Source organism: Pleurodeles waltl, chromosome 7, assembly GCF_031143425.1.
Source record: "Pleurodeles waltl isolate 20211129_DDA chromosome 7, aPleWal1.hap1.20221129, whole genome shotgun sequence".
Lineage (NCBI taxonomy): Eukaryota > Metazoa > Chordata > Amphibia > Caudata > Salamandridae > Pleurodeles > Pleurodeles waltl.
Genome location: NC_090446.1, coordinates 764,394,882 through 764,422,151, shown reverse-complemented (window position 1 = coordinate 764,422,151; position 27,270 = coordinate 764,394,882). Strand labels below are relative to the sequence as shown.

At 46.9% G+C, this 27,270-nt stretch overlaps 1 protein-coding gene across 1 annotated transcript in view; it reads left to right on the top strand.

Moving 5' to 3' along the window:
* Positions 1-27,270, top strand: part of DDX46 (DEAD-box helicase 46) — a 669,293-nt gene that overhangs the window by 212,632 nt on the left and 429,391 nt on the right. Inside the window, exon 10 of the mRNA XM_069199247.1 lies at positions 17,305-17,480. Coding sequence (XP_069055348.1) covers positions 17,305-17,480 — 176 coding nt within the window. The remainder of the gene's footprint in view (positions 1-17,304; positions 17,481-27,270) is intronic.

Genomic DNA, 27,270 nt, shown 5'->3' with positions numbered 1-27,270 from the left:
TCCACCACCGGCACCCACCGGTGGTTGCCCCATCCTCATTCCAGATGAGCCGGAGCAATGTCGTATGACTCAGATTTCTACAGTGCTGATTTGGCCCAGATCATTGTCTGAGCATTATTTAGAACAGCCAGGCACAGGAGAGGAATGGGAGGGGTCTGAGGACCCTTTGGAATATGACCTGGAACAGGACTGGTACGAGGATCTAGGGGAGGCCAGGGGACTGGACACATCTCCAGAAACTGGTATGCTCTCTCCTCCTAATGTGGCTACAGAGCAGGGAGCTTCTTATGCTATGGTGGTGTGTAGGGCAGCTGAGGTCTTGGACCTAGACTTGCCTACAGTGCCAGACGAATCTCCTGACAGAGGTGCTTCAACATCAGAGCCGATGTTGCCCTTCAATGAGACCATAACAGATGTCCTTCTGGGTAAAAAATTTCGTTTTTTTTAAAAAAATTGGAAAAAGTGGCTGCAGAAGAAGGCTTGTGGTTTTTCCCCTGAAAATGGCATCAACAAAGGGTTTGCGGTGCTAAACTCAGCAGCTTCCCAGCTTTCAGGAACAGGCAGACTTGAATCAGAAAACCCCATTTTTCAACACAATTTTGGCATTTTACTGGGACATACCCCATTTTTGCAATTGTTTGTGCTTTCAGCCTCCTTCCAGTCAGTGACAGAAATGGGCATGAAACCAATGCTGGATCCCAGAAACCTAAACATTTCTGAAAAGTAGACAAAATTCTGAATTTAGCAAGGGGTCATTTGTGTAGATCCTACAAGGGTTTCCTACAGAAAATAACAACTGAAAAAGAAAAATATTGAAATTGAGGTGAAAAAAACATAAATGTTTCTCTACGTTTTACTCTGTAACGTTTCCCTGCAATGTCAGATTATCGAAAGCAATATACCGTTACGTCTGCTGGACTCCTCTGGTTGCGGGGATTTATAGGGCTTGTAGGTTCATCAAGAACCCAAGGAACCCAGAGCCAATAATTGAGCTGCACCCTGCAGTGCGTTTTCATTCTATACCTGGTATACAGCAATTCATTTGCTGAAATATAAAGAGTAAAAAATTGCTATCAAGAAAATCTTTGTATTTCCAAAAAGGGCACAAGATAAGGTGTTGAGGAGCAGTGGTTATTTGCATATCTCTTAATTCCGGGGTGACCATACTAGCATGTGAATTACAGGGCATTTCTCAAATAGATGTCTTTTTTACCCACTCTCCTATGTTTGGAAGGAAAAAATGTAGAGAAAGACAAGGGGCAATAACACTTGTTTTGCTAATCTATGTTCCCCCAAGTCTCCCGATAAAAAATGATACCTCACTTGTGTGGGTAGGCCTAGCGCCCGCGACAGGTAACGCCCCAAAGCGCAACGTGGACACATCCACATTTTTGAAAGAAAACAGAGGTGTTTTTTGCGAAGTGCCTACCTGTAGATTTTGGCCTCTAGCTCAGCCGGCACCTAGGGAAACCTACCAAACCTGTGCATTTCTGAAAACTAGAGACCTAGGGGAATCCAAGGAGGGGTGACTTGCGGGGCCCGGACCAGGTTCTGTTACCCAGAAACCTTTGCAAACCTCAAAATTTGGCTAAAAAAATAACATGTTCCTCACATTTCTGTGGCAGAAAGTTCTGGAATCTGAGAGGAGCCACAAATGTCCTTCCACCCAGCGTTCCCCCAAGTCTCCCGATAAAAATGATACCTCACTTGTGTGGGTAGGACTAGCGCCCACGAAAGGAAAGGGCCCAAAACACAACGTGGACACATCACATTTTTTTATAAAAAGCAGTGCCTACCTGTGGATTTTGGCCTGTAGCTCAGCCGGCACCTGGGGAAACCAGGGAAACCTAGCAAACCAGCGCATTTTTGAAAACTAGAAACCCATCGGAATCCAAGATGGGGTGACTTGCGGGGCTCTGACCAGGTTATGTTACCCAGAATCCTTTGCAAACATCAAAATTTGGCCAAAAAAACACTTTTTCCTCTCATTTCGGTGACAGAAAGTTCTGGAATCTGAAAGGAGCCACAAATTTCCTTCCACCCAGCGTTCCCCTAAGTCTCTCGATAAAAATGGTATCTCACTTCTGTGGGTAGGCCTAGCGCCCACGAAAGGAAATGGCCCAAAACACAAAGTGGACACATCACATTTTTTTATAAAAAGCAGTGCCTACCTGTGGAGTTTGGCCTTTAGCTCAGCCGGCCCCGGGAGGTGGGGGGGGGCCCTAAATACCTTGCCTGATGGGTCGCTTCCCTGGGGGCAGAAATGGCCTAAAATAAATTTGCCCCCCAAACCCTCCACCCCCCCGGGAGCGACCCTTGCCTACGGGGTCGCTCCACCTGCGTGACATTGGCGCCAAAAAACAAATGCCTAGTGGTTTCTGCCCCCTTGGGGGCAGATTGACCTAAACTCAGCCAATCTGCCCCCAGGGGGGCAGAAATGGTCTAAATACAATTTGCCCCCCTGGGGAGCGACCCTTGCCTGATGGATCGCTCCCCATCTCTAAAAAAACAAACAAACAAACAAAAAAATCCACAATTTTTTTTTTGCCCTGGCGCCTGGAGGTTTCTGCCCCCCAGGGGGGCAGAAATGGCCTAAAATAAATTTGCCCCCCCAGGGAGCGACCCTTGCCTAAGGGGTCGCTCCCCTTGCGTGAAATTCTCGCAAAGAAAAAACTCCCTGGTGTCTAGTGGTTTCTGCCCCCCTTGGGGGCAGATTGGCCTCATCAAAATAGGCCAATCTGCCCCCAAGGGGGGCAGAAATGGCCTAAATATAATTTTCCCCCAAGGGGAGCGACCCTTGCCTAAGGGGTCGCTCCCCACCTAAAAAAATAAAATGAAACATTAAAAAAAAAGGTCCCTGGTGCCTAGAGGTTTCTGCCCCCCCTGGGGGCAGATTGGCCTAATAGGTCGATCTGCCCCCAGGGGGGGGCAGAAAAGGCCTTCCCGAAAAAATGCCCCCCATGGGAGCGACCCTTGCCCAAGGGGTCGCTCCCTTATGTGAATTTCAGTTAAAAAAAAAAAAAATCCCTGGTGTCTAGTGGGGTTTCAAAAGCCGGATTGCAAGCAATCCGGCTTTTGAAACCCTCGGAGAGACTTCAAAGGGAAGGAAATACTTTTCCTTCCCTTTGAAGCCCCTCCGGGCCTCCCCCAGTGATTGAAAGAGAAACGCTGACGTCACAGGGGGTGGGGTGGTGGGGGTGTGTGGGGGTGGGGGGGGGTGTGGGGGGGATGGGGGTGGGGGGGGGGGGTGTGTGGGGGGTGGGGGGTGTGGGGGGGGGGTGTAAGTGGAAGGTGTTCCCCTTCCATCCCCGCCTTGGGGGGGAGGGGGGTGCACGGGGGCGCCCTAGCGCTCCCCCAAGTTCCCCTGTGCCTTGGACGAGATGATCTCGTCCAAGGCACAGGGGAACTGTAGCCTTGGACGAGATCATCTCGTCCAAGGCATAGAAGCGGTTAAGGGATGTCAATCTCTTCCTCAAGAAGGACAAATTCAAGATGCTCACTCATGCTCATGTCTTGTCTGCCCTAGATCAAGGAGACTGGATGGTAGCGTTGGACTTGAAGGTCGCGTATTTTCATTTCCCCATCGCTTCCAGCCCACAGGCGTAACCTGCAGTTCAAGGTTGGCTACAAGCACTTTGTTTACTCTGCTCCCTTTCGGTCTCATCAGTGCCCCTCTGGTGTTCACGAAGGTGATGGAGGTGGTGGCAGTGCATTTGCGCAGGTCAGGGATTTCAGTCTTCCCCTACCTCGACGATTGGCTGTTGAAGGCTCCCACACCCCAGGCTCTTGTCACCCATCTCCAGACGACGGCGAACCTCCTGCACTCGCTGGGGTTCACTATCAATGTGCCGAAGTCACACCTGACTCCCTCTCAGAAGCTCACTTTTATCGGAGCTGTTCTGGACACAGTGGAGTATCGGACCTATCCTACTGAACAGCGAGTTCAGGATATTCAGGTTATGATACCGATGTTTCGGCCTCTATCCTGGATTTCGGTGAGACCGACTCTGAGGCTGCTGGGACTCATGGCTTCCTACATCCTATTGGTCAAGCATGCCAGATGGCATATGAGGGTTCTGTAGTGGGACCTGAGTTCCAATGGGCACAGCATCAAGGGAATCTTACCAATGTGGTTCAGAACTCTGAAGGGACTGCAAAGGATCTGCAGTGGTGGTTAGTGAACTGTGATTGGGTGAAAGGCAGACTCCTCTCCTTTCCCCAATCAGATCTCACAGTAGTGACAGATGCCTCACTTCTGGGATGGGGTGGCCATTTGGGAGAGGTGGAGATTAGAGGTCTCTTGGTCTCTGGTGAATCCGGGCTCCATATCAGCTTGTTGAAGCTTTGGGCGATCCGACTAGCATTAAAAGCATTTCTTCCCATTGTGAAAGGGAAGGTTGTGCGGGTGTTCAGAGACAACACCACCGCAATGTGGTACTGCAACAAACAGAGTGGTGTGGGGTCGTGGACCCTTTGTCAAGAGGCTCTGCGTCTCTGGACATGACTGGAACAACAGGGCATAACCCTGTTGGTTCAACACCCAGCAGGTTCTCTGAACACCAGGGCGGACAAGCTCAGCTGAAAATGCTTAGCGGGTCACGAATGGTTACTCCATCCGGAGGTGGCGCAAGTACTCTTTCAGCAGTGGGGAGAGCCTTGGTCAGATCTGTTCACCTCCGTAGAGAATGCGCAATGTCAGCAGTTTTGCGCAATGGAGTTTCCTAGGGAGCAATCGCTAGGCAATGCTTTTCGTCGCAAGTCGAGTTCAGGCCTCCTGTATGCCTTTTCGCTCATACCACTTCTGCCCAGAGTTCTCAAGAAAATCAAGAATGACCGAGCCCAAGTAATCCTAGTGGCTCTGGATTGGGCACGGAGAGTCTGGTATCCAGAGCTTCTCAAAATGAGCATCAGTCCTCCAATCAGGTTGCCTCTTCAGTCGAATCTTCTGTTGCAGCAGCAGGGGAAAGTTCTTCACCTGAACGTGTCAACTTTGCGGCTTCATGCGTGGAGGTTGAGCGGCAACAGTTGATGCTTTATGACCTCCCTTCCGAAGTCTGATGTCGTTCTGGCAGCCAGGCGTGCCTCTACTAAGTCGATTTACGCCTTCCGATGGAAACTTTTTGTTTCACATTGTACAGAGAGGTCTATCCCCTTTCTTTTTCTCTTTCTAATATCCTTTTGTTTATTCTATCTCTTGCCCAACAGGGTTCCTCCTTAGAGACCCTCAAGGGCTATCTTGCTGCCTTATCGGCTTTTCTGCGCTTGCCTGATAAACCATCTTTAAGTCTCCTACAGGACAAAGATTTTTGAAAGGGCTTGTGCTTTTATTTCCACCTGTGCATTTCGTCATGCCACAGTGGGATCTTAATCTTGTTCTTACCTTCCTAATGTGTGCTCCTTTTGAGCCCTTGCATAACTGTCCTCTCTGGCTGCTCATTATTCAAACAACCTTTTTGGTGGCAATTACATCTGCCAGGAGAGTGAGTGAGTTGCAGGCTTTATCTTCAAAACCGCTGTATCTCACGATATATCCTGACAAGGTAGTATTAAGAACTCGTACCTCTTTCCTCCCCAAGGTGGTGACCCCTTTCCACCTCGGTCAAAATATCACCCTGCCCACCTTCTTTGCACCACTGCATCCCTCTGGAAGAGGAGCGTCTCCATCGGCTGGACCCAAAAGGAGCGTTCTTGTTCTACCTTGAGCGCACAAAAGAGTTCCGGGTGGTCGACCAACTCTTTTTCAGCTACGTTCGTGCAAAGAAGGGTCGGGCAGTACAGAAACGGTTCATTTCGCGCTGGGTCATTCTCTGTATAAAGATCTGCTAGGCTTTGGCTAAGAAGCAGCCTCCAGAGGGCTTTGAGGTCTGACTCTACCAGAGGGAAATCTGCTACCACTGCGTTAGCTCGTGGTGTGCTGGTGCTTGACATTTGTCAAGCGGCAACATGGGCTTCCTTGCACATGTTTGCGAGGCACTACTGCCTGGATAATCAAATGAGAAGGGAGGGGCATTTTGCCCGCTCAGTCCTGCAGGACTTCCTAGTATAAAATAGATCCTTCAGACCCACCGCCATAGGTTATAGCTTTGGTATGTATTCTAAGGTAAGGAAAATGCAGCTAGAAGTCTATCAGTAACAACCCACCCAAGCCTCCCGCGGGGAGAGATAGATATATATATATATATATATATATATATATATATGTATATGTTCGATGGCATGTGTAGCTGCAGATACACATGCTGTGCACATCCCGCCATCTAGTGTTGGGCTCGGAGTGTCACAAGTTGTTTTTCTTCGAAGAAGTCTTTTCGAGTCACGAGATCGAGGGACTCCTCCCCTTTCGGCTCCATTGCGCATGGGCGTCAACTCCATATTAGATTGTTTTCTTTCTGCCATCGGGTTCGGACGTGTTCCTCTTCGCTCCGTGTTTCGGTTCGGAAAGTTAGTTACATCTCGGAAAATTCGATGTTATTGTTTGCGTTCGGTATCGGGTTAGTTAAAACAGATCGACACCGAATTTTGAAGAGCTCCGGTGGCCCTTTGGGGTTTTCGGTTTCCCGGCGGGGCCTGGTCGGCCCGACCTCGTGCGTCTTCAAGGCTAATGGAACGGACCCCATTCCGCTTCTGCCCCGAATGTCACAACAAGTATCCTTACACAGATCAGCATCTGGTCTGTAATTTGTGTTTGTCTCCTGAACACAAAGAGGATACCTGCGAGGCCTGTCGAGCGTTTCGGTCGAGGAAAACGCTAAGAGACTGGAGAGCAAGAAGACTTCAAATGGCGTCGGCAGGACACCAACACTTGGAGGAAGAAGAAACCTTCTCCATCGCGGATTCGGACTCGGACGAGGTCGATTCCGAACAGACGCCGAGAACCGTGAGTAAGACGCCCCTGCCCAAGACTCACGGAAAATTCACTAAAGCCCAGGGGACGCCACCGCCAACAGGCCATGGCTTAACCCAAAAATTAGGTGACCGGCCATCGGCACCGAAAAAGGGCACACATGTGTCGAAGTCATCCGACTCCGGTCGAGATACCGGCACAGAACAGACTCGAACCCGAGTCACCGGGTCAGAGCAATCTCGACATCGAGAGAGCGGCACCGAAACGAGTCGCACCAAGATATTGGAACACCGAAAGGCAAAAAAGTGTCTTCGGAGCCGAAAAAGACGGTCGAAAAGGTTTTGATACCGAAACATCCGGCCTCGGAGCCGAAACCAAGTTCCTACACCGAGGAACAGGGCCTGTCCTCACAGATGCAAGGACACAGATTCGGACAGGAGCTAGAGGCAGGGGAGCCATATTACACTCAAAGACGGCTCCACATTCAGAAGGACACAGGAAAAGTCAGTACTCTACCTCCAATCCGAATTAAAAGGAAACTTGCCTTCCAAGAGAAAGACAAGCAACCACAAGCAAAGGTGAGAAAACAAATAACGCCGCCACCATCACCACAACGCTCACCACAACCATCACCGGTAGCCACTCCACCAATGATGCAGTCTCCAACTCATACAGGAATGAGTCAAGATGATCCTGATGCATGGGATCTTTATGATGCGCCAGTATCAGATAACAGTCCCGACTGTTATCCAGCGAGACCGTCACCACCTGAGGACAGTACTGCCTACACACAGATGGTGTCAAGAGCAGCCGCGTTTCACAATGTCAACCGGCACGCAGAACCAATTGAAGATGACTTTTTGTTTAATACTCTGTCGCCCACACATAGCCAGTACCAGAGTCTCCCTATGTTACCGGGAATGCTGAAACACTCAAAGCAAGTGTTTCAAGAGCCTGTGAAAGGCAGGGCCGTCACTCCAAGGGTGGATAAAAAGTACAAACCTCCACCAACAGACTCTGTGTACATCACGCAGCAATTGACACCGGACTCAGTGGTAGTAGGGGCAGCTCGCAAAAGGGCAAACTCACACATCTCGGGAGATGCACCACCATCCGACAAGGAAAGTTGCAAGTTTGACGCAGCGGGGAAAAGGGTCGCAGCACAAGCAGCCAACCAATGGCGCATTGCAAATTCACAGGCCTTGCTGGCTAGAAATGATAGGGCTCATTGGGACGAAATGCAACATTTCATAGAACATCTATCAAAAGAGTTCCAAAAGAGGGCACAACAAGTGGTGGAAGAAGGCCAAAGTATCTCTAACAATCAGATACGGTCGGCAATGGATGCAGCAGATACAGCTGCTAGGACTGTAAATACAGCGGTCACCATACGGAGACACGCATGGCTACGCACCTCAGGATTCAAGCCGGAAATTCAACAAGCGGTGCTGAATATGCCTTTTAACGGACAGCAGTTGTTTGGGCCGGAGGTGGACACTGCTATCGAGAAACTTAAAAAGGACACAGATACGGCCAAAGCCATGGGCGCACTCTACTCCCCACAGAGCAGAGGCACATTTCGTAAAACACAGTTTAGAGGGGGGTTTCGAGGACAGAGCACAGAACCCTCGACCTCACAAACAAGGCCCACATACCAGAGTCAGTATCAGAGGGGAAGTTTTCGGGGACAATACAGAGGGGGACAGTTCCCTAAAACTAGAGGGAAGTTCCAAAGTCCCAAGACACCGCAAAATAAACAGTGACTTCAGCGTCACAAATCCCCAACACATAACACCAGTGGGGGTGAGACTAACCAATTTTTACAGAAACTGGGAGGAAATAACAACAGACAAGTGGGTCCTAGCCATTATCCAACATGGTTATTGCATAGAATTCCTACAATTCCTTCCAAATGTCCCACCGAAAACACACAACATGTCCTAACAACACATGGATCTATTACAACTGGAGGTCCAAGCGTTGTTGCAAAAAGATGCAATAGAACTAGTACCAATTCATCAGAAAGGAACAGGGGTTTACTCCCTGTACTTTCTCATACCCAAAAAAGACAAAACTTTAAGACCATCCTAGATCTCAGAACATTAAACATTTACATCAAATCAGATCACCTTCACATGGTGACACTGCAAGATGTGATCCCATTGCTCAAACAACAAGACTACATGACAACACTAGACCTCAAGGATGCGTATTTCCATATACCCATACATCCTTCCTACAGAAAGTACTTAAGGTTTGTAATCCAAGGAGTACATTACCAGTTCAAAGTGTTGCCAGTCGGAATAACAACAGCGCCAAGAGTTTTTACAAAATGCCTTATCGTAGTGGCAGCCCATATCAGAAGGCAGCAAATACATGTGTTCCCGTACCTAGACGATTGGTTAATCAAAACCAATACGCAAGAACAGTGTTCACAACACACAAAGTATGTAATAGAAACCCTTCACAAGCTAGGGTTCTCACTCAACTACAACAAATCACACCTACAGCCGTGTCAAATACAACAGTACTTAGGAGCAACAATCAACACAACAAAAGGGATTGCCACTCCAAGTCCACAAATGGTATAGGCATTCCAAAACGTAATAGAGGCCATGCACCCAAACCAAAGGTTCCAGGTAAAATGAGTAATGAAACTACTAGGCATGATGTCCTCATGCATAGCTGTAGGAAGTTGGCTCTGTATGTGCTATTTCAAAGTAAGGAATAGCATGCACAGAGTCCAAGGGTTCCCCTTAGAGGTAAAATAGTGGTAAAAATAGATAATACTAATGCTCTATTTTGTGGTAGTGTGGTCGAGCAGTAGGCTTATCCAAGGAGTAGTGTTAAGCATTTGTTGTACATACACATAGACAATAAATGAGGTACACACACTCAGAGACAAATCCAGCCAATAGGTTTTTATATAGAAAAATATCTTTTCTTAGTTTATTTTAAGAACCACAGGTTCAAATTCTACATGTAATATCTCATTCGAAAGGTATTGCAGGTAAGTACTTTAGGAACTTCAAATCATCAAAATTGCATGTATACTTTTCAAGTTATTCACAAATAGCTGTTTTAAAAGTTGACACTTAGTGCAATTTTCACAGTTCCTAGGGGAGGTAAGTATTTGTTAGGTTAACCAGGTAAGTAAGACACTTACAGGGCTTAGTTCTTGGTCCAAGGTAGCCCACCGTTGGGGGTTCAGAGCAACCCCAAAGTCACCACACCAGCAGCTCAGGGCCGGTCAGGTGCAGAGTTCAAAGTGGTGCCCAAAACACATAGGCTAGAATGGAGAGAAGGGGGTGCCCCGGTTCCGGTCTGCTTGCAGGTAAGTACCCGCGTCTTCGGAGGGCAGACCAGGGGGGTTTTGTAGGGCACCGGGGGGGACACAAGTCCACACAGAAATTTCACCCTCAGCAGCGCGGGGGCGGCCGGGTGCAGTGTAGAAACAAGCGTCAGGTTTGCAATGTTAGTCTATGAGAGATCTCGGGATCTCTTCAGCGCTGCAGGCAGGCAAGGGGGGGGTTCCTCGGGGAAACCTCCACTTGGGCAAGGGAGAGGGACTCCTGGGGGTCACTTCTCCAGTGAAAGTCCGGTCCTTCAGGTCCTGGGGGCTGCGGGTGCAGGGTCTCTCCCAGGCGTCGGGACTTTAGGTTCAAAGAGTCGCGGTCAGGGGAAGCCTCGGGATTCCCTCTGCAGGCGGCGCTGTGGGGGCTCAGGGGGGACAGGTTTTTGTACTCACAGTCTTAGAGTAGTCCTGGGGTCCCTCCTGAGGTGTTGGATCGCCACCAGCCGAGTCGGGGTCGCCGGGTGCAGTGTTGCAAGTCTCACGCTTCTTGCGGGGAGCTTGCAGGGTTCTTTAAAGCTGCTGGAAACAAAGTTGCAGCTTTTCTTGGAGCAGGTCCGCTGTCCTCGGGAGTTTCTTGTCTTTTCGAAGCAGGGGCAGTCCTCAGAGGATGTCGAGGTCGCTGGTCCCTTTGGAAGGCGTCGCTGGAGCAGGATCTTTGGAAGGCAGGAGACAGGCCGGTGAGTTTCTGGAGCCAAGGCAGTTGTCGTCTTCTGGTCTTCCTCTGCAGGGGTTTTCAGCTAGGCAGTCCTTCTTCTTGTAGTTGCAGGAATCTAATTTTCTAGGGTTCAGGGTAGCCCTTAAATACTAAATTTAAGGGCGTGTTTAGGTCTGGGGGGTTAGTAGCCAATGGCTACTAGCCCTGAGGGTGGGTACACCCTCTTTGTGCCTCCTCCCAAGGGGAGGGGGTCACAATCCTAACCCTATTGGGGGAATCCTCCATCTGCAAGATGGAGGATTTCTAAAAGTCAGAGTCACCTCAGCTCAGGACACCTTAGGGGCTGTCCTGACTGGCCAGTGACTCCTCCTTGTTTTTCTCATTATCTTCTCCGGCCTTGCCGCCAAAAGTGGGGCCTGGCCGGAGGGGGCGGGCAACTCCACTAGCTGGAGTGTCCTGCTGGGTTGGCACAAAGGAGGTGAGCCTTTGAGGCTCACCGCCAGGTGTGACAATTCCTGCCTGGGAGAGGTGTTAGCATCTCCACCCAGTGCAGGCTTTGTTACTGGTCTCAGAGTGACAAAGGCACTCTCCCCATGGGGCCAGCAACATGTCTCGGTTTGTGGCAGGCTGCTAAAACTAGTCAGCCTACACAGATAGTCGGTTAAGTTTCAGGGGGCACCTCTAAGGTGCCCTCTGTGGTGTATTTTTCAATAAAATGTACACTGGTATCAGTGTGCATTTATTGTGCTGAGAAGTTTGATACCAAACTTCCCAGTTTTCAGTGTAGCCATTATGGTGCTGTGGAGTTCGTGTTTGACAGACTCCCAGACCATATACTCTTATGGCTACCCTGCACTTACAATGTCTAAGGTTTTGTTTAGACACTGTAGGGGTACCATGCTCATGCACTGGTACCCTCACCTATGGTATAGTGCACCCTGCCTTAGGGCTGTAAGGCCTGCTAGAGGGGTGTCTTACCTATACTGCATAGGCAGTGAGAGGCTGGCATGGCACCCTGAGGGGAGTGCCATGTCGACTTACTCGTTTTGTCCTCACTAGCACACACAAGCTGGTAAGCAGTGTGTCTGTGCTGAGTGAGAGGTCTCCAGGGTGGCATAAGACATGCTGCAGCCCTTAGAGACCTTCCTTGGCATCAGGGCCCTTGGTACTAGAAGTACCAGTTACAAGGGACTTATCTGGATGCCAGGGTCTGCCAATTGTGGATACAAAAGTACAGGTTAGGGAAAGAACACTGGTGCTGGGGCCTGGTTAGCAGGCCTCAGCACACTTTCAATTGTAAACATAGCATCAGCAAAGGCAAAAAGTCAGGGGGCAACCATGCCAAGGAGGCATTTCCTTACAATAGCCATTGTCCCAAACTCAAGATTACACATGCGGCCCTTACAACAGTGCCTAGCATCACAATGGTCACAAGCACAGGGTCAACTTCAAGATCTAGTGTTGATAGACCGCCAAACATACACCTTGCTTCAATGGTGGAATACTATAAATTTAAACAAAGGGCGGCCTTTACAAGACCCAATGCCTCAATACGTGATCACAACAGATGCTTCCATGGTAGGGTGGGGAGCACACCTCAACCAACACAGCATCCTGGGACAATGGGGTACTTAGCAGAGACAACTTCATATAAATCACTTAGAACTACTAGCAGTATTTCTAGTGTTGAAAGCATTTCAAACACTAATAACCCACAAACACATTCTTGTCAAAACAGACAACATGACAACAATGTATTATCTGAACAAACAGGGAGGGACACACTCGACACAATTGTGTCTCTTAGCACAAAAGATATGGCATTGGGCGATTCACAACCACATTCGCCTAATAGCGCAGTTTATACCAGGAATTCTAAATCAGTTAGCCGACAATCTCTCTCGGGATCACCAACAGATCCACGAATGGGAAATTCATCCCCAAATACTAAAAACTTACTTCCAAAGATGGGGAACACCGCAAATAGACCTATTTGCAACAAAAGAAAACGCAAAATACCAAAACTTCGCATCCAGGTACCCACAGGCTCACTCTCAAGGCAATGCGTTATGGATGAGTTGGTCAGGGATATTTGCATACGCTTTTCCCCCTCTCCCACTCCTTCCGTATCTAGTAAACAAATTGAGTCAAAACAAACTCAAACTCATACTGATAGCACCAACTTGGGCATGACAACCTTGGTACACAACACTACTAGACCTCTCAGTAGTGCCTCATATCAAACTGCCAAACAGACCAGATCTGTTAACTCAACACAAACAACAGATCAGACACCCGAATCCAGCATCGCTCAATCTAGCAATTTGGCTCCTGAAATCTTAGAATTCGGACACCTAGACCTTACACAAGAATGCATGGAGGTCATAAAACAAGCTAGGAAACCAACCACAAGACATTGCTACGCAAATAAGTGAAAAAGATTTGTTTATTACTGCCATAATAATAATCAAATTCAACCATTACACGCATCTGCTAAAAACATCGTAAGCTACCTACTACACTTACAAAAGTCCAAGTTAGCTTTTTCATCCATTAAAATACATCTGACTGCAATTTCAGCTTATCTGCAAATTACGCACTCAAATTCATTTATCAGAATCCCAGTCATAAAAGCATTTATGGAGGGTCTGAAAAGGATTATCCCACCAAGAACACCACCAGTTCCTTCGTGGAACCTCAACATCGTATTAACACGACTCATGGGTCCACCATTTGAACCCATGCACTCATGTGAAATACAGTACTTAACATGGAAAGTAGCCTTTGTAATAGCTATCACATCTCTCAGAAGAGTAAGTGAAATACAAGCCTTTACTATACAAGAACCCTTTATACAAATACACAAACATAAAGTAGTTCTACGCACAAATCCTAAATTCTTACCTAAACTCATATCACCGTTCCACTTAAATCAAACAGTGGAACTCCCAGTGTTCTTTCCAGAACCAGATTCTGTAGCCGAGAGAGCATTACATACATTAGACATCAAAAGGGCACTAATGTACTACATTGATAGAACAAAACTAATTTGCAAAACAAAACAATTGTTTGTTGCTTTCCAAAAGCCTCATACAGGGAATCCAATATCCAATCAAGGCATTGCCAGATGGATAGTTAAATGTATTCAAACCTGTTATATAAAAGCAAAAAGAGAACTGCCTATTACACCAAAGGCACACTCCACTAGAAAGAAAGTTGCTACCATGGCCTTTCTAGGAAACATACCAATGACTGAAATCTGTAAGGCAGCCACATGGTCTACGCCTCATACATTTACCAAGCATTACTGCGTGGATGTGTTAACAACACAGCAAGCCACAGTAGGACAAGCAGTATTACAGACATTATTTCAAACAACTTCAACTCCTACAGGCTGAACCACCGCTTTTGGGGAGATAACTGCTTACTAGTCTATGCACAGCATGTGTATCTGCAGCTACACATGCCATCGAACGGAAAATGTCACTTACCCAGTGTACATCTGTTCGTGGCATGAGACGCTGCAGATTCACATGCGCCCTCCCACCTCCGCGGGAGCCTGTAGCTGTTTTAAGTTGAGAAAAATTAGATTTGTAAATTTGTAAATATATCACTTTTAACCACATTATGTACATACATACTTACTCCATTGCATGGGCACTATTACTATATACACAACTCCTACCTCACCCTCTGCGGGGAAAACAATCTAAGATGGAGTCGACGCCCATGCGCAATGGAGCCGAAAGGGGAGGAGTCCCTCGATCTCGTGACTCGAAAAGACTTCTTCGAAGAAAAGCAACTTGTAACACTCCGAGCCCAACACTAGATGGCGGGATGTGCACAGCATGTGAATATGCAGCGTCTCATGCCACGAACAGATGTACACTGGGTAAGTGACATTTTCCATATATATATATATATATATATGGTTTTGGCATTTTTGCCTTTCTTAAAGGCATGTAACATTTTTTCTTCAAACAGTCAAGTGAAAAAGCGAAACTGCATACTGTTAGTTTTTCCATGACTCTGCGCTTCTGGCGTGTAAAGTTGTGGGAAAAGAACTGATGTACACGCACCGAGGTGACGTCTATATAGACAACCATGACATCATAGACCGCTCCTACGATGCTGACGATGCCACGCGGAGCCGGACGACGCACGCGGATCCGAACAACGCCACCTGATGGTGCGCGCTGGGTACTGCTCAGCAGAAAAATTCCAGATTCGAAGCAGATGCCACGGAATTCTAAAGTAAGAAATCTGTAGCTAGATAGTCTCTACCAGATAATTTGTTACCGGAGGTAAGTACCTTGTTCTTTGTGCACACAAAGGAATGTTTATGCAGGAGTTGGCCTTTACAGAAAGGTTTGAGCTATCTCGGGACATATAATTACCAACTAATGGCTAAGGAGGTAGTTAGCAATACCAGAATAACCATAAAGATGATAGTTGACATGCACCAGCTGAAGGGAATGAGTGTCTCCCTGTTTCTGAATTTAGTACATGGTGGTCATATGTAGGTTCAAATCCACACTACCTTCTTGGACAGCTGTTCTTGATCTGTAAAGTGGCTACCCATGGATGTGAAAACCACATTTGAGATGGCACGCAAACTGCTTAAATGCCTGACTGCTGGGCCCCTGTAGTGCCTGTCAAAATGATAATTTTTGGAGAATGGCGCTGTCAGCCAGACCAACATAACCTTCTGAAAAATCCTGTCTTCAAGAAAAAAAAGACTCAAAAAAGCATTCTCAGGAAACACAATCAAGATTTTGAATTCCGGCCCTCCAGCAATCAAAACCACGACCACTTATGAAATATTCACAAATGGCAATAAAATATCTAATTTAAAAACATTTTGGCCTCTAGTGCTATTTTGACTGACACTTCTGCTAAAACCTCATGTCTCCCCACCTGACTGATGACCAAAGATAATATACCTCTGACCCCTCCACCCCCTATGGAGACGTGATTTAAATATATTATTTCTATCCAGAGATAATATGGTAAACTATGCCTTCTAATTGTAGTTTTTACTATCCACTATCATTTTGAGTCAGTATTAACATCTTTGTCAAGCGCTGTTATCCTTTTGAATTTTTTTAGTTTCTAAAACTTTAAAATTTAATAAATGAAAAATCTTTTATTTAAGATCTTGATACACTTGCCGTGACTAATACTGGGATAACTTTCAGTTGATAATCCTTTCTCTGTCTTGTGAGGTGGATTCATTACTCCCCATTTCCACAAAAATGAGAACACAATTATTAAACGTACTGCCACTAATATTTAAAAATCTTAAACAAAAATAGCTTAAACGCAAAAACATTGAAGCAAATCATCAAAATTGTTACATTTCGTTGCTCCCCTTTCAAGGTGACGAGTCAGAAGCGGAAGTGGAGGTAGATGTTGGCTAAGTGGGGTAGAGGAGGATTTGGCTGCGAGTTGAAGGGCAGAAGACAAAATAAATGTAAAGCTGTGAGACATGAAAGTTGCAGAGCTCAATTTCCTGGTACAGTTTCAGATTGTCAGTTGTGCAGGTTTAAAAGGGGGCTGTGGGTTTGGGGGCTGTTGCAACAGGTCCACATTTTTCACTTCCATTTTAACTTTTTACCTCATCCGCATTCCCTCCATTGACTGCACATAATTATTATTATTTTTCAGCAATTTAAATGTTTCCTTGTCTTCTTAGCCCAGACTGCAACTAGAGAATTCATAGATCGCAGTGAATCAAAGAATGTTCAAACCGTTAAGAAATCTCCGAAATGAGATGTGCTTGCACTTTCGTAGATTATACCGGTAACAATTTTTGGGGCAGCCACTTGACCTTCCGGGTTCATGGTAACGGCCTTTGGTGTGGCGCAGAGCATCTATTTTTTATGCATCTGCAGTGCTAAAAAGTCCATTCAGTTAGCCTTATATTTCCTTGAGTTATTCCTTTATTTAAGATCGCGCAGCTAAGAAGTAAACCTTCCTCACTGTTTCTGAAGTGTACTGTCTGAAAATCAAGTGCTGACTCAAAGGAATATCTGGTACACTTGATTCACTTTGCACACGCATGGAAATGGCTTAGCCAGCAAAGTCCGTCATTATATGGCCTCCAGTTTCCAACTGCCAGGAGGTGGTTGTTCCTAAATGCCGAGATTATGACTGTATCATTTCATTCCACAGCAGTTAGGTTGACGAAAAGTGTGTTCACTAGTTGTGTGAGGAAAATCAGGGTTATTGATTTAAATACTAGGCCTTGTGTTAAATGCAAGTTACCAAACCCACACTTAAATTGGAAATTAACATGTCATTTTGCAGGTTGTTTCACTTGAGGGGGCTGGCATGTTTTGAGAATAACCTTATGAATTGATTACCTTTGTTTTATGCCATTTGCAATATCTATCTGTTATTCTTTATTTCCTTCAACAGTTGAACTTTTTCTCAATTCTCTATTATTAGGCAGGCATATGAAAAACCAACTCCCATCCAAGCCCAGGCCATTCCTGCAATTATGAGTGGACGAGACTTAATTGGAATTGCCAAAACAGGAAGTGGAAAGACCATTGCTTTCCTGTTGCCAATGTTCCGGCACATTATGGATCAGAGACCGCTAGAAGAAGCAGAAGGTCCTATAGGTAAGTAAGACTTATGTCCCAAGTTTAGTAAACAAAACTTGGAACATTCATTCTTCTTCTAATTTTCTTTTTTCACTTTGACTCCTATGGTTTGCAGGCTATTTTTTAAATGCAGTTTCTTATGTTGCTTATTGCTGGAGGTTTTCCTCTTAATAGTGAAACATTTTTAGTTTCTCTTTCGCTGTCTGTCTTAATGCATGTTTTTTTTCTTGTTCCAGTAAATGTAAAATATGAGCAGTTGTTAGAAACTGTTCTATTGACCTTTGCTTCCTTTTGGGTATCTGTGGGGTTCCTCTGAAAAATGATTACCAGAAGCAAAGAAATATCAGGAAAAACATGTCTAATTTTAAATACAGCAAGCTTCGACCACTCTTTCCCTGTTTTCTTATCAGTGACATATATTCAAAGTTGTAGAGATTACTAGGAAATTGCAAATGTTTTCAAGGAAAATAAAATAAAAAGAAGAAATAATGGTAATACTGGAATCACCTATATGTGTACTATCGACTAACTTGTCTTCCACATTTCATCCCAGACATTATCTTAATAATGTGATTGCTTGTTTCAATTTGACATAAGTGTCTCTGAATCTACAACAGGCTGGTTTACAGGGTCATGACCTTCTTGACTACAGATGAAGATTAACCCTGCTGCTGATGTTACTGGACCTCACAGTGGGCTTTGGCAGCTCTGGCCACCCCGCCCTGATCCACACCATGAAATCTCGAATGGAAGTCACTGGAAATAGCCTCCATTGGTTCTTCTACCTACACCAAAATTAAAGTGTGATGTTTTGGGTCCAGTAGTGCTTGTCTAGCTGCTTCTGTAAATCTGAAATGTAATAGTGTGCTGGAGTAGTCTTATAATAGGGGGGCATCCCTTTTAAGGATACAGGGACCCTCACCCACCGATGTGGCATCCTTCTTCGCCAGGTCCTGCTCCTTGTCTGGTGGGTGGTGCAATACCCAGCAGAAATCCTTAATAGAGCTCTTTGAGTAGATTTTTTTTATCCTCAGTTCTCTACCAAGAGGGTAGGTGAACTCGCCCATTGTGCAATAATTACTTATGTGTAGGAGACTCAATGATTGTAGATTTGGCCTATGTAAAGTGTGAAAGATTAAAATTACCTATAGAAACCCACGGTAATAGTTTATTCAGCAAGGAGGTTCTGTGGTAAGGTTAAAAGCAGCAGGACTCTCCAGGCATAATTATCCTTAAAGCCTTTTGAGCACTGAGGATAAAACGATCTCCACAAAGAGCTCCAATAAGGATGCCAGTCACATTTCAATTTTGGTGTTTCACTTCTTGAGAGAACCTGTGACGGAACCACCCCTCCCCCCTTTGTTTGTTTGTCCTTCTACCTATCCAACTGGCCTGCAAGTTTGTTCTTATGGCCTGCTTCAGGTTTCTAAAGAGCTCAACTACTTGCGGAAATTCACCAGAGTCGGGTCTTGTTCCCCGTGATCTTTAACCTCTACATGGATCCCTTAGGAGGCTGTACTCACAGATAAAATTAACATTTACCAATACGATGACAACTCCCAACTATATTTGGAAGCCCACACTGCTCAAGACATCCAGTGCCTTAAAGACTGCCTGCAGCTCATCCAGACCCAGGTGTCCAGCACCTACCTGAAACTTGACTTTATCAAAACTGAATTCCTGCTGTTCACCATAACCAATGAACAACAACCAATCCAAACCTGGCTTAGCAATATAAACCTGCCAAATTCTAACTCCATCTTCACTCATTCAGTCATTCTGAATCCGATCTCAACTTCAAAAACACATTGCCCACAAAAATCAAGACAGCCTAGTACCAGCTTGCACTACTTAAAGTGAAACCATTCCTCCCCAAAGTGATTTCAGAAATGTTTTTCATGCCCTTGTACTCCTTATTTTTAAATGGGTGGCAATTAACTGCTCTACAACCTTCAACTCAAAACTGACTCTCCTCCCCCCCTCCCCCCCCCCAAACCCCATCTAACATGCTGTAGCACCCCTCAGAAATATGAAGACCTATGACCACATCAATTCCACCTTAAGCTCCCTTTTCTACCCTGCCAGTCTCCACCATCTTCAAAACCAATTGCATCATCTACAAAGCCACCGAGGCCAAAACCCTGCCTACCTGGCTGGCCAGCTTAACCTTCTTTAGTGACTCAAAGCACATCTGCAACCAGGACACAGTCAGACTGAAGACCGAGTGCAAACAGGAAGGAAAAAAAACAAAGCAACAAGTATTCTACATCTATTCATCTAACATATTTGACAGTATTCACTTATCCATCAGGACTGCTGCAACCCTGCAGCAATGTAGGAAAGAGCTAAAGAACTGCGCTCTGGAAATGTGAAACCACTGTTTGGTGACAACCCTACCTTTGTCTCGGTATGACTTTAGTCATGTCTACAATGTCTGGTGTGATACAGACTGATAACATGATTAAAAGGAAGAGGAAGTGATGAAGCAGGTTACTTTTAATTCATACCATTTAGTCTGTTCAGGAACGTGAGTGGTGATTCCATCTCTTTGTTTCTCACTGGTGGTTTATTGGGATTGGGCAAACATGCTGCTTCCAGAGGGATCATTGTGTCCATGCCCCTCAATATGTTATAATTTCGCTAGCTAAGAAAGTAAAGTCTGCTTTGCACACATAATAGAGTGTGTAAGCAGTGTATATTAATGTACACCTGTCATTCTGTACCTCGGTGTATTTCATTGATATTTTTGTTTACCATCCTGTAGGAAGCTGGGTTCTAAGAGCAGTATCACCTCACTTTTTGCCTGGTTTTTGACGCTGCTTTGACTGAAGTGCACTGGGTTCTTGCTAACTAGGTCCCCGGTGCCAGTGTTCCATGCCCAAAACAAGACACTGGTTACTTGATCCCCAAGTGGCCAGGCCCTTGAGCCCCTCTATAAGTCCCAATAAGTGGTACCCCTGGTACCTAGGGCATGGGTACTGAAAAGGGGCCCCTAAGAACTGCAGCACATCTTGAGCCACTCTAAGGGACCCAGCACCAACCTCATGCAGACTGCCATGGTGGCTACGTGACTAGGTGCTCCCTAAAAGTGAAAACACAACTTTGCACACAGCCTGTGTGCCATGTCCTCTAAACACTGCATGTAATATTTGTGAATCATCAACCACAGCAGGCCTTACAGCCCTAAGACAGGGTGTGTTATATTACTTGTGTGGACATATCTGCAAGAGCAAATATAACCTCTGCTATGTCTTTGTTGATAAGTGAACAGTGAAACCATTTTAAATGCATGTGCTGGACACTGGTCAATACAAGTTCCCCAACTACATGATGGCTGCACTGACAATAGGGATATTTGGTATCAAACATCTTGTACTAAAATCCTCACTGATTCCAGTGACATTTATTAATACATGCACCATGAGGGACCCTTAGAGGTGCCCCTTGAAAACTTACAGACTGCAGGTGAGCTCACTGACCAGTTTTAACCGGTCTGCCACCAACAGATGAAACAGTCCCAAGATAGAGTGCCTTTGCTCTCTGGCGGTCAGAAACCAAGCCTGCTCGGGCAGGGGTGTACCACACCCCTCCCCACAGGCTGACCTGCATTCAAAGGCAGGAACTTCAAAGAAGCCCACCTCCTTTGGTATGCAGAATTGGCCTTCCTTAGAGATGGATACCTACCAACACCCACCCCCCAACCCCAGGGCCCATCTGGTAACTGGACAGGTGGGAAAATGAGCTATGCAGGAGGCGTGTCACAGTTCTAGACTGGGCACACCCATAGGGTGACCAGCCTTAAATGGACAATTCCAAAATCTTGAGAGTGGTGGAATTAAGAATTCTCGGACAGGGTGATGCCTACTACCCACAGGAAGTGGTCATCTAGGGGTTTTAGTGACCCCAGGGGTAAGTACCCGATTGACTACTACTCTTCACCCCTTTAACTCCTCCTAAATTGAGTATTTAGGGGACTCCCCTATACCATATCCTTAGATCTTTGCTGGACAAAAAGGAAGGAGTGGACAAGAAGTCTTCTGAATCTGTGAACCACAACTGAATTGGCGCCAAGCCTGTCTGCTGCGCCCGACCCTCGAGGAGCCACTGACCTGTCCTGCTGCCCTCATGAATCCGTGAGAGCTGCCAGTGCTCCACATATCACCAAGAATAACTCCCTTGGAGCAGAGGCGTTGCTTCCCTGCATCTGCAGCCACCAAGAAAGAACTGTGAGGACCACCAAAACCCTGATGCCGGACGTCACCACTGCACCCGCAGTGTCAGCGTGGTCCCCAGACCCTCCATAGATGAAACCACCCTGTGTTTGTCTACTGTGGACTTTCTGACGGCATATGCAGACTGTTTCTGCAGACACCCCACCCCAAAAGCGAGTGACCTGGAGACGCTTCTGCACCTGTCCGTCCCAGACCGAGGAAAAGAGGACCAAGGGTGTCCCCATGTCTCCCAGCCTTGTGAGATCTGTGCCCACTTGTTGGCTTGGTCGGACTGGACCCCCAGTCCACACCTCCAGACTGGTTCTGCGCTGCCCCACCCCCTTCAACAATGAGTAACTCCAGCACCGGAACTGACACCAGAAGACACCACTGTACCCGCGCCCTACTGTTGGAGGAGAAGGAGACTGACGGTGTTCCGCACGTGCCAGAAGACCTCGAGGGTCAAGCTCTTCCTGTAGGCTCCGCTGTACTGACCTTTGAGTCCATTTGTGCACCCACTTTGTAACGGGACCGATCCCCATAGACTTACACAAGGCACACGACGCTGAGCTGCACCCGGACGCCCAAGTGCCAGCTGAGGTGATCTGCTGGTGGGGCTTTGGACCTTAGCCCCCTTCTTACCGTACGTCCAGGAGATTGGTCCTGTAAGTCGCTGTACTATACCTGTATGCAGTGCTTGTTATTCCTACATAGGGTAGCATTACTGCATCTGAAAAATGCACTGTCAACTTTAAAAAATTCCTAATTCAACAAGTACTCACCTGATTCCGATGATCTTGATATCAAATGTTATATAAAAGTAAGAGTTATTTGTGAAAATTGGTGTCACATTTCTTTGTGTGTGTCTCACTTACTGTATGAGTTTGTGCCTTACATGTTGTAAGGAAATGCCTCCTTGGCATGGTTACCCCCTGACTTTTTGCCTTTGCTGATGCTATGTTTTGAATTGAAAGTGTGCCGAGGCCTGCTAACCAGGCCCCAGCCCCAGTGTTCTTTCCCTAACCTGTACTTTTGTATCCACAATTGGCACACCCTGGCATCCAGGTAAGTCCCTTGTAACTGGTACCTCTGGTACCAAGGGCCCTGATGCCAGGGAAGGTCTCTAAGGGCTGCAGCATGTCTTATGCCACCCTGGAGACCCCAGTGTTCTTTCCCTAACCTGTACTTTTGTATCCACAATTGGCCACACCCTGGCATCCAGGTAAGTCCCTTGTAACTGGTACCTCTGGTACCAAGGGCCCTGATGCCAGGGAAGGTCTGTAAGGGCTGCAGCATGTCTTATGCCACCCTGGAGACCCCTCACTCAGCACAGACACACTGCTTGCCAGCTTGTGTGTGCTGGTGAGAACAAAACGATTAAGTCGACATGGCACTCCCCTCAGGGTGCCATGCCAACCTCACACTGCCTATGCAGTATAGATAAGTCACCCCTCTAGCAGGCCTTACAGCCCTAAGGCAGGGTGCACTATACCATAGGTGAGGGCACCAGTGCATGAGCACTGTGCCCCTACAGTGTCTAAGCAAAACCTTAGACATTGTAAGTGCAGGGTAGCCATAAGAGTATATGGTCTGGGAGTCTGTCAAACACGAACTCCACAGCACCATAATGGCTACACTGAAAACTGGGAAGTTTGGTATCAAACTTCTCAGCACAATAAATGCACACTGATGCCAGTGTACATTTTATTGTAAACTACACCCCAGAGGGCACCTTAGAGGTGCCCCCTGAAACCTTAACCAACTACCTGTGTAGGCTGACTGGTTCTAGAAGCCTGCCACACTCGAGACATGTTGCTGGCCCCATGGGGAGAGTGCCTTTGTCACTCTGAGGCCAGTAACAAAGCCTGCACTGGGTGGAGATGCTAACACCTCCCCCAGGCAGGAGCTGTAACACCTGGCGGTGAGCCTCAAAGGCTCACCCCCTTTGTCCCAGCACCGCAGGGCACTCCAGCTAGTGGAGTTGCCCGCCCCCTCCGGCCACGGCCCCACTTTTGGCAGCAAGGCCGGAGGAAATAATGAGAATAACAAGGAGGAGTCACTGGCCAGTCAGGACAGCCCCTAAGGTGTCCTGAGCTGAAGTGACTCTAACTTTTAGAAATCCTCCATCTTGCAGATGGAGGATTCCCCCAATAGGGATAGGATTGTGACCCCCCTCCCCTTGGGAGGAGGCACAAGAGGGTGTACCCACCCTCAGGGCTAGTGGCCATTGGCTACTAACCCCCCAGACCTAAACACGCCCTTAAATTTAGTATTTAAGGGCTCCCCTGAACCTAAGAATTTAGATTCCTGCAACTTACCGAAGAAGAAGACTGCTGAGCTGAAAACCCCTGCAGAAGAAGAAAGAAGACACCAACTGCTTTGGCCCCAGTCCTACCGGCCTGTCTCCTGCCTTCTAAAGAAACCTGCTCCAGCGACGCTTTCTCAAGGACCAGCGACCTCTGAATCCTCAGAGGACTGCCCCGCTTCAAGAGGAACAAGAAACTCCCGAGGACAGCGGACCTGCTCCAAAAAGACTGCAACTTTGTTTCAGAAGAGCAGATTTAAAGACCCCTGCAATCCCCGCAAGAAGCGTGAGACTTGCAACACTGCACCCGGCGACCCCGACTCGACTGGTGGAGAACCAACACCTCAGGGAGGACCCTCCGGCGATTCCGAGACTGTGAGTAACCAAAGTTGTCCCCCCTGAGCCCCCACAGCGACGCCTGCAGAGGGAATCCCCAGGCTCCCCCTGACCGCGACTGCCTGACTCTAAAATCCCGACGGCTGGAAAATACCCTGCACCCGCAGCCCCCAGCACCTGAAGGATCGGAACTTCAGTGCAGTAGTGACCCCCAGGAGGCCCTCTCCCTTGCCCAGGTGGTGGCTACCCCGAGGAGCCCCCCCCCTTGCCTGCCTGCATCGCTGAAGAGACCCCTTGGTCTCCCATTGATTTACATTGGAAACCCGACGCTTGTTTCTACACTGCACCCGGCCGCCCCAGTGCCGCTGAGGGTGTACTTTTTGTGTGAACTTGTGTCCCCCCCGGTGCCCTACAAAACCCCCCTGGTCTGCCCTCCGAAGACGCGGGTACTTACCTGCTGGCAGACTGAAACCGGGGCACCCCCTTCTCTCCATTGAAGCCTATGCGTTTTGGGCACCATTTTGAACTCTGCACCTGACCGGCCCTGAGCTGCTGGTGTGGTAACTTTGGGGTAGCTCTGAACCCCCAACGGTGGGCTACCTTGGACCCCAATCTTAACCCCGTAGGTGGTTTACTTACCTGCAAAACCTAACAATCCTTTACCTCCCCCCAGGAACTGTGAAAATTGCACTGTGTCCACTTTTAAAACAGCTATTTGTGTTTTATGTGAAAAGTATATACGCTACTGTAATGATTCAAAGTTCCTAAAGTACTTACCTGCAATACCTTTCAAATTAGATATTACATGTAGAATTTGAACCCGTGGTTCTTAAAATAAACTAAGAAAATATATTTTTCTATAACAAAACATATTGGCCTGGAATTGTCTCTGAGTGTGTGTTCCTCATTTATTGCCTGTGTGTATGTACAACAAATGCTTAACACTACTCCTTTGATAAGCCTACTGCTCGACCACACTACCACAAAATAGAGCATTAGTATTATCTCTTTTTGCCACTATCTTACCTCTAAGGGGAACCCTTGGACTCTGTGCATACTATTCCTTACTTTGAAATAGTGCATACAGAGCCAACTTCCTACACATGTGTAGCACTACCTTATGATATGCCTAACTGCCCGACCACACTACCCAAAAAGAGAGCATTTGGGGTGTCATTTGTGCCTCTGTGATACCTCTGGGGTTTGCTTTGTCTCTTTGCACAGTGGTCCACTATATAACGAGCCAGCTTCCTACACAACCACCCTCAGGGTGGCTGCCCCATTCTCCAGGTGACACTTGAGACCTCTCCAAAATGGTTGTCAGGAAGAGCAGGAGGAGTCCTATGAACTCAAGGATGTCGAAGAAGCAACAGGGTTCGAGGACAAATCTTGGCATGATCTCTAGGCTGATTTCCCACGAAGGAATAGAGAGCTACCCTTTGAGGCCATGACCTCTATATAACCTCTCCATGTACAATAACTTTATCAAAAGGGCTGTGGAAAGATGGAGTGAAGCTGGAGAAGGAGAAGGGAAAGGCTTGTTTTCTCAAGACAGTATTGCCAGCCAGCAAAGAAAATCTATATCTACCAGTGTTTCCCAGCATATTAGATCAGGGGAAGGATACCTTTCAAGAAGCAGCTACTGCTCAAGCAGTAATCCCCAGTGTAGAGAAAAATTACTAGGCATCTACTCAAGACCCGAAATACATACAAGGGAATGCCCCAGCTGATTCCATCATTGTGGCAAGAGCAAGAAAGCGGAACAATGTACACATCTCCACAGGACCACCCCATGAAAAGGAGAGCACGCAGCTGGACATGGTGGGAAAAAAAATGGAGAGGTAGGCTGCAACCCAGTGGCGGATTGTCAACTCCAATGCCCTTTTAAATAGATAGTGGGATTTGATGGAGTCCCTCGTGCACATTTCCCAAACTAGTACAAGAAGCTAAGTCAAGAGGGTCGAAACATAGCCAGTACGTCTCAAATCAGCCCTGGATGTGGCGGAAACTGCCAGCACGCAGATCTGCACAGCAACAACTTTGAGAAGACATGCGTGGCGCAGAGTGTTGAGGTTCATGCAAGAGGTACAAGCTTCTACCATCAACGTGCCTTTTACAGGTGACACTCTATTCAGCCAACCAGTCAATGAGTCCTTACAACAACTGAAAAAGGACAATGAAACAGCCATAGCATATAGAGGCGCATTCAGAAGGAAAAGAAGCAGATCCTGAAGACCTACAGGCAGATCTCCTTTTACATCAGGGTTGCAACAACAGCAACCACAAGGCAGTCCACACCAAGCCACACAGCAGAACACACACCAACAGTGGCAACACCCTGCTAGACAGCCCTTTCGGGCACGAAGCTGGGGGAGAGGTCAGAGTCCTTGATGGGAAGGAGCAACTTGCAAGAAACCTAAACAACACCTGCCCCCACTTAACAGCAGTGGGAGGCTGAATAAGAAACTACGGATAGAAATGGGAAAAAGTCACCTCAGACAAAATAATTTTGAACGTGATACCTCACCAATACTGTATAGAACTAATTAAAGAACATCCTCCAATACCCCCAAAACCAAAGAGATTTTAAGGGAAAGAGATCATACAACTAAGAAAAGAGATAAAAGAGCTTTTACAAAAGAAGTCTATCGAAAGCGTACCAACAAGGGAAAGAAACAAGAGAAACTGTTTTCCCTACTTTTAGGTCCCAAAACAGGCTCTAACTCTGAAAATAATCCTAGATCTCAGATTCTTGAACAAATTCATTCGTTCCCAACACTTAAGGATGACAGCACTACAAGGAGTTATACCACGCTTTAAGGAGACTACATGGCAACCTTAAAACTAAAGGATGTCTACCTGCACATTCAATTGAATCAAGAAAACAAAATTTTTTTTAAGACAGAGTGCACTACCAGATCACAGTGCTACCCATCAGCATAAAGTCTGCACTATG